General features: G+C 38.8%; 2 protein-coding genes across 4 annotated transcripts; one reads left to right on the forward strand and one right to left on the reverse strand.

Moving 5' to 3' along the window:
- Positions 1-347: 347 nt before the first annotated feature.
- Positions 348-2,398, reverse strand: ndufb6 (NADH:ubiquinone oxidoreductase subunit B). The gene is made up of 4 exons (XM_053418635.1): positions 2,121-2,398; positions 926-1,018; positions 669-713; positions 348-491 (listed from the first exon to the last, which is right to left on the reverse strand). Exons 1-4 carry the CDS (start codon positions 2,298-2,300, stop codon positions 426-428), a joined length of 384 nt encoding a protein of 127 aa, XP_053274610.1. The 5' UTR covers positions 2,301-2,398; the 3' UTR covers positions 348-425.
- A 1,282-nt stretch (positions 2,399-3,680) lies between these two features.
- Positions 3,681-11,410, forward strand: prelid1b (PRELI domain containing 1b). Of its 3 annotated transcripts, none has more exons than XM_053419369.1 (7): positions 3,681-3,879; positions 4,542-4,720; positions 5,355-5,580; positions 6,188-6,301; positions 6,701-6,779; positions 7,559-7,618; positions 10,172-11,410. In XM_053419369.1, the coding sequence occupies exons 2-7, from the start codon at positions 4,629-4,631 to the stop codon at positions 10,294-10,296; spliced, it is 696 nt and encodes a 231-aa protein (XP_053275344.1). In that variant the 5' UTR covers positions 3,681-3,879; positions 4,542-4,628; the 3' UTR covers positions 10,297-11,410. The 3 variants fall into 3 exon arrangements, with proteins under 3 accessions (XP_053275344.1, XP_053275345.1, XP_053275346.1); XM_053419370.1 differs by having other exon boundaries at positions 7,597-7,618; XM_053419371.1 differs by lacking the exon at positions 7,559-7,618.
- Positions 11,411-11,537: the final 127 nt, after the last annotated feature.

Below are 11,537 nucleotides of genomic sequence, written 5' to 3' on the forward strand. Positions count from 1 at the left end.
TGGGCACTGCAACTAGTATGTCCTTCAACAATACATGTAGTTATATTATAAAGTGACAACTCACATTTTCATTGATCCAGCTCTACAGAAAATATTGCTAATTAATTTCCTTCTTTCAACGAACATCTTCGCTGGTAGCATTTGACTGTTTTCTTAACAATGCATCAACCCCAATACTGCTACTTCAAAATGAGATGCATCAAACAAGCAGAGTAATGTGTTACCAGTTTTTGATTTAAAGCTAACTTCTGCTCTGCTTAGGCTGGGTTACATGTGTAAAAACTTAAAAATACTGATTCTAAAAAAACTCACTGTTTACATTCGGTTGTGAAATCAGAGTCATGGCGATTACAATGTAATATTTTAATGGCATATACACAGTTTTTACAACACAAACTCAGGGACATTATTGAAATATTTCAACTTCAGTGATGGCCGTGGGTCTCGGGGAGATCTGGAACCACTTCTCCTGTCTCCAGAATGGTGTCACCCTAAACACAAAATCAAGAACAGAAATAATTTTATAATATAAATTTCCTCGTTCAAGATATCCAGCTATGGCCGGTAATGCAAGCTCATAAAGAGTTGTACATACACAAAACAAAAATTGTGTGATTTTAGCATAAATAGAGGCATAATGTTAGAATCAATAGATGGGTTGAACTTACGGGGAACAGCCTGGGTTTCAGTTCCACAATACCATATGGCTTGGGCTGTGGAGCACAATAATACTGTTATTTAGAGCCTGGAGTTTAAATCCTTGTAGGTAAAGTTACTATCAAATGGGAACACCATGTAGCAGTGGTTTACTGGACATATAGAAAAAAACACAGTCAACCCCTGGAAAATAAGGAAGTTTACAACCATGATATTGTTTTTTATATTCAATAACATGACAAAATGTCAAACATTTCTTTTAACTTACAGCAACATGGTATTTCACGTAGTAGTGAACAAGCCAAGCAGGTATCAACAGCCGGGTTAACGTGAAAACTCCTCCTGTATATGCTTTGTAGGTCTGTAAGGAGATACAAAAATAAATATAGACAAAGTGAATTACACAATTAATCATGGTTTTTAATCTTCACTGCTCCACATAGATCATAATTTAAACAGGTGCTTGTGCTCTCACACTAAGTAATTCATATATGCATGTAAAATATTTAGCTGTATATTAAGCGTTTGCCCTAAGTGGCTCTAAGAAATACAGAGAATTGTCAAAAGTGCTGTCAAGTAAGATAAAGTAAGGCTGGTACAGTTAGGGCAACAAATGACAATATGTAAAAGAAAATTTTGAATTGAAAGAACCTGTAGTTTGTGTGTAATAACACTAATGTTGGGTCTAGCCTATTTTACAGTCTTGATAAACCAAAATTCAACAACATCAGAGCAAACTTACTTTAACGAAACAATTCTAACTCATTTTCAAATGGCTGGAACACTTATTAACTCAGAATTCTCTAAATCTGAACTAAAATTGTGTGAATTCTGGAGGATAAACGTGAGATACATTTAAGAAGATCTTTGCACCAAATTTTAATTCTGAATAACATCTATCCAGTATCTTTCCCACTGATGAATGGTCACCATACAGTTTGCCTGTACAAAAACACTGATGACGGAAAAATACGCTGGCCTCCACAAGCAATTGAATTGAATATAATCTTTTTACCTGTATAGCGCCAAATCACACATTATCTCAGGGTAATTAACATAGTAAGGTCGAGTCTTTCCAAATAATATTATTAACATGTAATATGCGCAGAAATTGTAGCATGGCATACTGCTAAAGCTAATAAGAATTCACCTCATCTAAACACATTAGTAATTGTTTTAAAACAGGGGTTAATATAAACTTTACATATCAATATCAACTCTAACTAGATGTGATATTGTGCCTTTTTCCAATCAGATATTTTAAGGTCAGGTGTTGAAAACAAAGTCCCTGTTGGCGACTAACCCTATTTACCTGTTTGTACTGTAGCTCTCAATTTGCTAATGCTACTTCAATAAGATCAAATCAGCAGTTACAGTGAAAACGTTTCTTCACTTATACATCACGTATCAACTGTCACCACACGAGCATGTTTGTTGTTGCACGGATGTTTACACGGACTCACATAAAGCCTCCATAGGCTCTTGGGCTCCAGGAAGCCAGCCCAGAACTTGGCGACGACGCCGGAAGGTTTGGCCTTGACCACGGGTTCCCTGGGGCTGAGCTCCTGGTCCTTCAGCCACTGTCTGCGGAGCTTCGCCAGCTGCTCCACACGGAGCTTCTCGTCCGGCGTGTACCCAGACATGGCTTCTTTTTATGGACGTTCAACCTCAACACAACTACAATGACACCATGGAGGACACTTCCCTTCAGAGTCTAGCGTAGAAGAAGCGGAAGAGGAGGAAATGTGGTCCTCATTGAAGAGTTCGCCGGATTATAGTGCGACACCAACAGGGCAGGAGTTTGAACTACATGGTGTTTATTTATTCCACTGTTTGAAACATAGACTGTATTTAAGGTTTGAAATGACAAGATAAAACAAAATAATCATTTATTGGTCCCACAATAGGAAAATTTGCAGTAGTCAAAATAGGCATCAGTAAGTAATAAGTAAGATGCAATACGTGTTAGGATAATAATACTTAATGTAAGGAAATATAACAAATATGAGGCTCCATGTTTCTGGTTTATGAGATATTCCTGATATTTTACAGATGTGAACCACACTTATCAGGATTAACGGATCAACTCAATAACGTTATTTATCCCACTGAGTGGAATTCATCTGGAACAGCTTGTACAAATGACGATAAACACATAGACACAATATACAAGGGAGCTAAATGGATGTAAGAATATGCAAGGATAGGAATATATCAGAGAAGAAAGCTTTGGCAAACTATGGCAAATTACAATAATATTGTTTTTCTAAATTGGGCATAAAGACCAGCTACAAATGAGTAAGGGGGTTAAGGATCGATTTACCATGTAAATATCGACAATATTGTTCAGGCTGCAAGTTCAAAGAGCATCATGACAATTTACAATAAAACTTTTTATTATTGAAGGTCCTTTTGTGTTTATGTCCGTCTTTATCCAGTAGATGGCGAAAAAACAAAAGGGTGACAAGGAAGTTGCACATTTTCAAGAGCAACAGGCCTTTTGAAGGTAAGATGTCAACCTCAGTTCACTTGTCTCGACTAATACTCAGCAACATGTGAAATCCTTTCACTGGTTCTGGAGGAGATTTCTTGAGAAGTCTGAGAAAATAACCCTCCATCAAGTCAATAGAGATATCAGATTCAATTGTCTTCTCAATGATGAGTACAACACAGTATGGCAGACATACACATTCTACTTCAGTCTTTTATATACATTCTTTGAGTACAACCTGGCTGAGATGTGTGGCTCTAAAATTATGTCAAGACTGGTGTAAAACTCTGCTGCAGTATTCAGATATTTAATTCACATTTAAACTGAGTTTCAGTGCATTAGTATTTTGTGATTATTCTATTGTTATTGATGATTATAAAGTAAGAGAATATTATAGAATATTTTGTTAAAATTAAGATGAGTCTTTGTGTGTAGATTCCTACATAACTAGACAGATTATTATTATATATTTGTACTTTTTATGTATTTATTTTATTTTAAAAAAAAAAGGGGAATGTTTACAGACAGTCCAAACATCCCGTTGTGAATAAAGCTTTTACTTCGAAATGTAGACCGGAAGAAGTATCATTAAAGCCACGGTTTCCTGTCCTGTGCGTCACATGTAGCATGGTGGATGTTATTAGCTGATTTGGGGTCATTTATCGGCTCCAGAGGCTCCGCAGACTGACAGGACATTTATCCGTCTGGTGTTTTATCAGCACTCACTTCAGGTAAGACTTGTCACTTATCTCCTAACATTCAACAGGCACTCTGTCAACTTAGCTTAATGCTAGCTAACAAAATGAACCAACCTACGTTATGGTATTGTTATGCTAGCTGACGAATCGACACAGGCATGAACTAGCTTTGAAAGGAACAACTTACGAGTGTGTGTAAACCGGTTGGAACTCAGGCAAACAGTATTAAGATATTAAACTGCTGTATCGGTTCTTATGAGCTAGCCCTGTTAGCTGTGCATGATGCTAACGTCAGCCGGCAGATCAGAGCCCAGCTACAGCTCTAAGGTCATGTGGTCCTGTGTCACAACAGCGGCACTTCGAAAATGACGCGCGTCGTTTCGTGGTCTCAGGACATTGGAGCGTTGACGCAGTTATTCCACCTCACTCTGGCTCACGGGGACCCCCACTGACCGGATGTCAAGTTTCAGAATATTTTACTGTAGAACTTCTGAGAAAATAAAAAGGAAGTTTGCGGTTGAGATAGTCCTCCTCGATGCGTCTCTGCCTACTGTGGCCTAATATGCCAAGCGAGGCAATTTATAGATGTGATGGCAAGATCTCTGAAGGTTGATGAGTTTAAATAGTCAAGTGTATAGATATCCTAAGTACATATACATTCATTTTGTATGAACTTTTTCTCTTTACTTTAACAGAGTTGTTTCCAACTTGTTGGATGGAGCCTGCGTCCAAGTTTGACCTCGGGGTTTGGGATTCAGGCCATCCTGCAGAGCAAGATAAGAATGGTCAAGTATTTTTGTAACAGCACAGACATCAGCAGCACGTGGGACCAGGTCTTCTCTGCTTTCTGGCAGAGGTACCCTAACCCATACAGGTATTGTGACATTTTCCTAGTCAGTAGGATTTTGATATAGATGTTCACTGTGAACCCCTCAAGATATTCCTGCTTTTTTGGAACACAAGAGTGGATGTGAATGTATCAGGACTAGAAGTGTTTTCATGTTTATATTAGTGCTAGGGGACAAATTGCTTCATAATGAATTGGTTTAAAATTTCAAGATCTGAACTCAATGGAGGATTTTTGGAATGAAGCAGTGTTATGGGATTATCACCAAACCTGCAGGAATCATGTTTTTGTTTAGAGTTATTCAAAATCCTGCTAACACAAATTTAATGTATGTTGCTTCCCATTTTGAAACAAGAAAAAGCCCCTCGGTCATGATTAATATAGAGAAATGAGAAACCACATCAGAGAAGTAAAACAAAGGCTTTTAGTAGATTCTTAGTGGGCCTGTTGTAATTTCTGTATGACTTAACCTGAGAGATCGTTGTTCTGTTCTGTAATGTGTCACAACCGTATGTCTTTTTTTTTTCCATTGTGTTTGTCTTTAAATTGATTGTTTGATTTAACTGAATTGAATGATAAGCAGTTATGAAACCTTCAAATCAGTGGTAACCACCCAGCTGACGTGGCTTTGTGTGTTTCTGTCTTTTTCTCTATATACAAGCAACCATGTTCTAACAGAGGACGTTGTGTACCGGGAGGTGACTGCAGACCAGCAGCTCCTCTCCAGACGCCTCCTGACAAAGACCAATCGGCTGCCTCGCTGGGCAGAGCGGTTCTTCCCCAGCGGCATGTCTCGCTGCGTTTACATCATCGAGGACTCCATCGTGGACCCTGTCAACAGAAGCTTGACCATCTACACCTGGAACCTCAACCACACGACGCTCATGGTGAGCAGCCGGATTCTCTTTGGTTCTCAATTTCAATGACATTTGGATTAACCTTTAATCCAACCCATTTGGAAAAGTGTTTTATTTCAATTCAGTCCGATTCAAATCCATTCCTTACTGTTTGCATAATCTTGCTGACAAACACATTGAAATGGAAACCTGGAGGTAGTTATCCTCATTTAGTAGTTTACAATAGGCTGACAGAAGAGACTGAACTCTGCCATGACTGCACATGGTGTAGCTGCTAACTCCAGCAGTAAGGGGGAAATGTTAATTCAGCTGCCGGATCTTCAAAGCAAGCAAGCGAGCGTTTGAGCACAGCTCAGAAAGTATAATCTCAGGGAAGAAGGACCTTGACATGACTTGTACATTATGCGGCTTTAAGGTGTCTCCTAATGCTGCACGCTAACTCGGGATCCATTGATCCTATTCATGTTTTTAATCCACTGCAGTATGAAACAAACCCGGCATTAAACTGGCAGTTTCCTCTATTCAGTTCTTTGAATTCTGTTCCTGAGTTATGTGGCTAATCTCACTAAATTTAAAACATTACCATGACCTTGACCTGCTGTCACTCTTCTCTCTCTCTCTCTCTCTCTCACATTAGTCAGTTGAAGAGCGCTGCATTTTCCGAGACTCCGCAGAGCAGCCATCCACCACCCTGTTGAAACGGGAAGCGTGGATATCATCCGGCATTTATGGTTTCTCTAGACCCATTCAGGTACATTCCATCCGTTCATGCAGAAAGAAATTGTGCTTTAGTAACATGTTAAATTACTTGTACATAATATATATGTGTAATAATAGGCTTCAGTTTAAGTATATGTATTTCAGACGGGCAGAAATAGGATCCGTCTCCAAAGCTTTATTATGATTTAAAGGTCATAGTATAGACATTAGTAGGAGCCTGGGTGGCAAAGAGAAAAAGTGGGAGATTTGGGGGAAATGGAAATACGTTCCAAATATGTGTTAGCCCCCCAAAATTGTTATTTTTAGATGTAGATGTTTCCAGGCTTGTTTGTAAATCCCCGGAGAGAAGGCGAGTGAAGCTCCGTAGCTCACTGTTGTGTTTCAGGTATCTCCACCATGTAAAGTCATTTCCTGTTCTGTCTTTTCCCAGGAGTTTGGATTGGCTCGCTTCAAGAGCAACCAAGTGAAGGCCATGAAGGGACTGGAATACGCTCTGTCCAACTTACAGGGTGCGTATATTCACCAGCAGACACAGAAAGAGGGAAGAGGGAAAATAAACAAGTTTATTTTTAATTGTTGCCGTTTTTGGAAAGGAGAAAACTGATTCAGGAAGTTGCACTTTCATCCTTTAAAGCACAACGCTGCGACTTTTTGTACATAGTTTATCACTTATATTTATTTATGGAGTATTTTACAAAACAAACATTAGTTTCTTCACCTACATGGATAAACAGCCTTGAAGCAGCCTCAGTATGTAAGTATTGTTCTAGATTTAGGGAAAGTAAAAAACTTAAGTTTCTCCTACTGGACTCTTAAAGCTAAACATTTACTTTCCCATGTCAGTGTTGCGTACTAAAAGAGGATTAAATCAATGAAATCTGATTAGAGAAAGTTATATATTTTCAGTCTGGAGTATGGATGTTATATAGATGCATAACTACGTCTGTAAATGTTTGCTCTCTATCACAACCAAGGCTGCAACTAACCTCATTTTATAGATTTTAATCACTAATTTTCTGTCCATTAGTGAGAACATTTTGGTGTCTGTGGATTGACAAATTGTTTCACCTCTGATCAGAATCCTTTGTCCTTCACAAAGCCTTTTATTATCAACATTTTTTATTTTTAAGAGAGAAAAATAGACAAACGTTGAAAAGTCAGTGTTAATAAACAGGGAGGTGTGTTATTCAGGGCGTAGCCACTTTGTGAAAGAGGTGGTGCCTTGTTTGGCCTGGACTCCAGAGCACTGAGGTTTGTGATGTGAAAGCTGTGTGTTGTGCTAATGCAGCATTCTGTCCCACTGCCCCTTTGTTGATGGCACTGCAGGGATTGGCATCAGAGTGTTGTGGTAAGTGTGTTAGCAGAGAGGCCTCAGTCCCAGGCACCGTCACATGATGTCATACATGACCCTCAAACAGTAGCTTGTGTAGCTCGGGTAGTGACCGTCTCCCCTTGTGTGTGTCAGCAGATAAACACATATTTGTCTTGATAAAGTCAGAGCAGAATGTTTGATTAGTAAAACTGAGAAAAGTGACTCTAGTGTTGGTATAAAAGTAAATCCTGAATAGTTTAGTCGACCTTTGTTAGAAATCTTTTAAGCCACAATCTGGCTGAATTAAATTAGAACATTGCTCTAGCTGCTTCCCATTTCATATAACATTGACCAATAATGCAACAATAATTTGCTTATGTTTCTAACACGATGGTTCATAAACTGCAGTGGAAATCCAGTTCAAACTGTAGAACTCTTGTATCAGAATGCAAAATGCATTAATTTTTCAGTTGCATTGTGTATTTCTACTCTTTAAATTTTTTGCATTCTACATTAACCAAACTTTTAAAGTAAGGACAATTTGTTGATCTTGACAACAGTGTCACTTCCTCCATGTTCACTGTATTGCATTGTCAGCAGTAATCTAATTATTTGACTTTTTTTAAATCTCTATTGGAGCATCAACATGGTGAAGTCCAAATATTACTGCAATGCTGTTTAGCAAATTGGGCTTTGAAAGGTCAGGTGTGTAAGATTTATGTGAAATAGATCTATTGTCAGAAATTTAAAATACAATAATCCTAGTGATATTTCTACGTGGGTGTTTCATCTAAATTGTACCAATTGTTGTTTTCTTTGGGACGTTTATATGTAAATAATTTATATTTACATCAGGAGCGGGTCCTCTGTACAGAGGCTGTTGTATTTTTTACAGTAGTCCAAACTGGACAGACTAAACCATTTGAGTTTTTATGTCAACTGAAGGCTACCACAGGTTCTCTTTCATGTTTGGAAGAAGAGGGTGAAGTAAAGGGTATTCAGCTGCATCATACAACTTCACCACTAGATGTCACTAAACTCTACACACTGAACCTTTAAACACTGTAGTCAATGGGTGTAACATGTATCAAAATAAGAGCCCTATCAAAATCGAGTTTGGGAGGCCAAAGCAGTTACCAATATTTCTGACACAGATTCATATATTTATTGTGAAAAAAAGACAAAATATTTGAGGTTTGATATGTTACAGTTTAACTGTAAACTTTACTGTAAATAACTACAATAAAAAAAAAAACTAAATACAACCACATGCACAGAACTTGAATTAAGAAGATAAATATACATTTTTATCAGATGATATATACCTAAATGTACGTCTTTTCTGCATTTTTCTATTCTGTGGAAAGTGGAAAATTAAAGCCTAAAACGCCACTAAAACCACAGGTTTTGGTAACACCAGCAGTCCCAGCACCTGCAGGATGTTTTAAACATTATTTTTGGGGCTTTACGGACAAAATGTGAATTCACAACTAGTTACTTTTTATTTCTCAGTGAGTGTTGGTTGAGCAGCTGCTCTCAGACTGTGTGTGAAACGGTCAGTGAAACAAACACACACAAGAAATCAGCTCAACTCCTGTGAGGAAAAGTGTTGAAGCTGGTTTGACAGAAGAAAGTAAAAATGTGCTGCTTGTACTTTGGCTCGAAAAAGTGCACGATGACTAAAGGATTTCGATTCAGTAGAACTTTATGTGACGTAGAAGTCTCACTGCACAAGCAGATAAATGTTTTTTGGCCACACACTCCCTCCAGTTATTATCAGCCTGTGAACATGTGAAGAGGGTTGTCCCTCTGCCAGGCCGCCGCTCTGTTGTGTTGTCGCCCGGTTGTTGTTCTCACGTGAGCTGCTTCATGTGTGAGGGTTCACACTGGGGTCAGACGCAAATAGCCTCTGCAGCCAATGGGAGGCCGTTCTTATCAGCAAACCAATGTGGGCTCACCTCAAGAATTTTTCAGAAATACAAAAACACAACATTTTGCCACTGTTGCATATTTTGTGGCAAAGTCTCTTTCAGATAAAAGTTACAATTTCAATCTTGCGAGCTCAGACCTTTCTATAAACTTAAAGGCAGTCTGAGTTGAGTGCTGTCAGATTAACGTAAAGATTAACAGATTAACCAGGTTAAATGCTCACAAAGAAACTCACTGTGATGCATTTCTCGTCCAAGCATCACCTCCTATGGAAAATACAATCTGTTCAACACATTTTGAACTCACTGCTGCAGGGTAACACTTCCTCTCACGTGCCAGGGGGCCGAGCTCATCCCACCAGCACAGGCTCAATGTTACGTTTTCCTTGTCAGAACAGGACTCAGGAAAACCAGATTGTTATCTCCGCCCCTGTCCGTTTGGTTGTTTGTTGGTTTACACAAAAACTACAGAACGGATTTACATGAAACTCAGAGGAAGAATCGGACATTGTCCAAGAAAGAACCCATTGGATTTAGGCATGGATCCTTGTTCACCTTGTTTAACAGTGTCATGAAGTTTGTTTGAATTTAAGGGGACTGTTTGGCCTCAGTGGGGTTTTCCTAGTTCTTATTTTCTCTCTCTCTCTGGCCACTCTCACAGGAGAGGCACACCCGCGGCTGCTCAGGGACACCATGAAGGATGCATCGGGAAAGGCCAAAGAAGCAGCCAAGAACCTGGCCTCAGCTGCGGCTGCGACCCCACAGAAACCCCAGCAGTTCATCTGACAGGAGAGTGAAGTGTCGTGAAGGGGACACCAGCTCAACACAATGCCTGCATTTTTGCTGGGATCTCACTTCTCCCTGCGCTGTTGTTCCTCCCTCTGTCTGATTATCTCTGTTCCCCACGATTTCCCTGACTCTTACTTCTTTCCCTCCTCTCCCTGTCGTCTTTTTCCTCTGTTCCTCTCTCGGCTTTTATCAGTTCTCAGGTCTTGAGCCTTCGTATGAAACGTCTTGCCTTCGTGTAAACGTTCAGATCAGCAGCATGTTTTTAATGCTGTAACGAGGTCCGTGTTAATGCAAAATGTTTGGCCAATGTGTCTTGGCCACTTGTTTAATATTTTACTGGACTCTACTGTTGAAGACTATGGAATAATTATTTATTAATAACCAGTATGTGTACTTTTATTTCACTGTATATTTCTGGCGCAATGTAAAAATTCTTAACAGTTTGACACTTTGGGATTTCACCAGTTTATCAATCACTCATCAGCTGCTTAACATATCAGTTCACATTAGATCAAGTCTTATGTGTTTGGAAGATTTGATGTTCAACCATTTTGAATAATGGTTCCTTTTCATTTCCTCTTTATTTGACATTTTCTGGGTTTCCCACTATAGTGATGTCCCTCTCTGAAACATAGCACAGAGCCTGTGCTAGTAGAGTCAGCATGCAGTGTTTATTCTGTTATATAGTGCACATAAATAGAAAGTTTAGTGTAAATGCAGAACCAGAGCGCTGATAATCACAAGATACCAAAGTCACTGGTGTGAATAAAGACCGACTGAGCAGTTGCCTCCTCTTCATGCTCAGATTCATTCTGCTATTGTGATTCATCTTTAACTGGACGACAGATTGTTTCAATCTGCTTGGTGCTGTGAAGCTGAACTGAGGATGAAGGTGTTAATTGTACATTTCAATGACTGCATTCCCATGTAGAAAGAATTTGAGTATATGTAGGTTTATTTTATTTTTGTTTAATTTAATACGTCAAACAATATTTATAAACAGAATAGGCTGGACAAGTTAAAGATGTAAAATATTGTTCAACCAAATTCCAAATTGTATATTTGTGTTTTATTTTTGTCTAATTGAACTCTAATAAAATGTTTAAAGCTACTGTTTTGATTTTTGCCTCATGTCGTCTGGTTTCTCTGGTGAACTTTTGCTCTGCAAACGATGAACTCTGACATTTAAAAACGACTTGATATTCCAGTTTCGTTGCTGCACAAACCAAACAGGAAGC

Source organism: Pleuronectes platessa, chromosome 3 (genome assembly GCF_947347685.1).
Source record: "Pleuronectes platessa chromosome 3, fPlePla1.1, whole genome shotgun sequence".
NCBI classification, from domain to species: domain Eukaryota; kingdom Metazoa; phylum Chordata; class Actinopteri; order Pleuronectiformes; family Pleuronectidae; genus Pleuronectes; species Pleuronectes platessa.

What these genes read in the sequence shown, in the direction of transcription:
- ndufb6 (XM_053418635.1), bottom strand. Translation starts at nt 2,300, where the DNA reads ATGTCTGGGTACACGCCGGACGAGAAGCTCCGTGTGGAGCAGCTGGCG. An exon ending in ACGTGAAATACCATGTTGCT is followed by an intron (nt 714 to 925) that starts GTAAGTTAAAAG and finishes TGTGCTCCACAG; the next exon opens with CCCAAGCCATATGGTATTGT. An exon ending in TGAAACCCAGGCTGTTCCCC is followed by an intron (nt 492 to 668) that starts GTAAGTTCAACC and finishes TTTTGTGTTTAG; the next exon opens with GGTGACACCATTCTGGAGAC.
- prelid1b (XM_053419369.1), top strand. Translation starts at nt 4,629, where the DNA reads ATGGTCAAGTATTTTTGTAACAGCACAGACATCAGCAGCACGTGGGAC. An exon ending in CGCTCTGTCCAACTTACAGG is followed by an intron (nt 6,780 to 7,558) that starts GTGCGTATATTC and finishes GTGCTAATGCAG; the next exon opens with CATTCTGTCCCACTGCCCCT. An exon ending in ATTGGCATCAGAGTGTTGTG is followed by an intron (nt 7,619 to 10,171) that starts GTAAGTGTGTTA and finishes CCACTCTCACAG; the next exon opens with GAGAGGCACACCCGCGGCTG.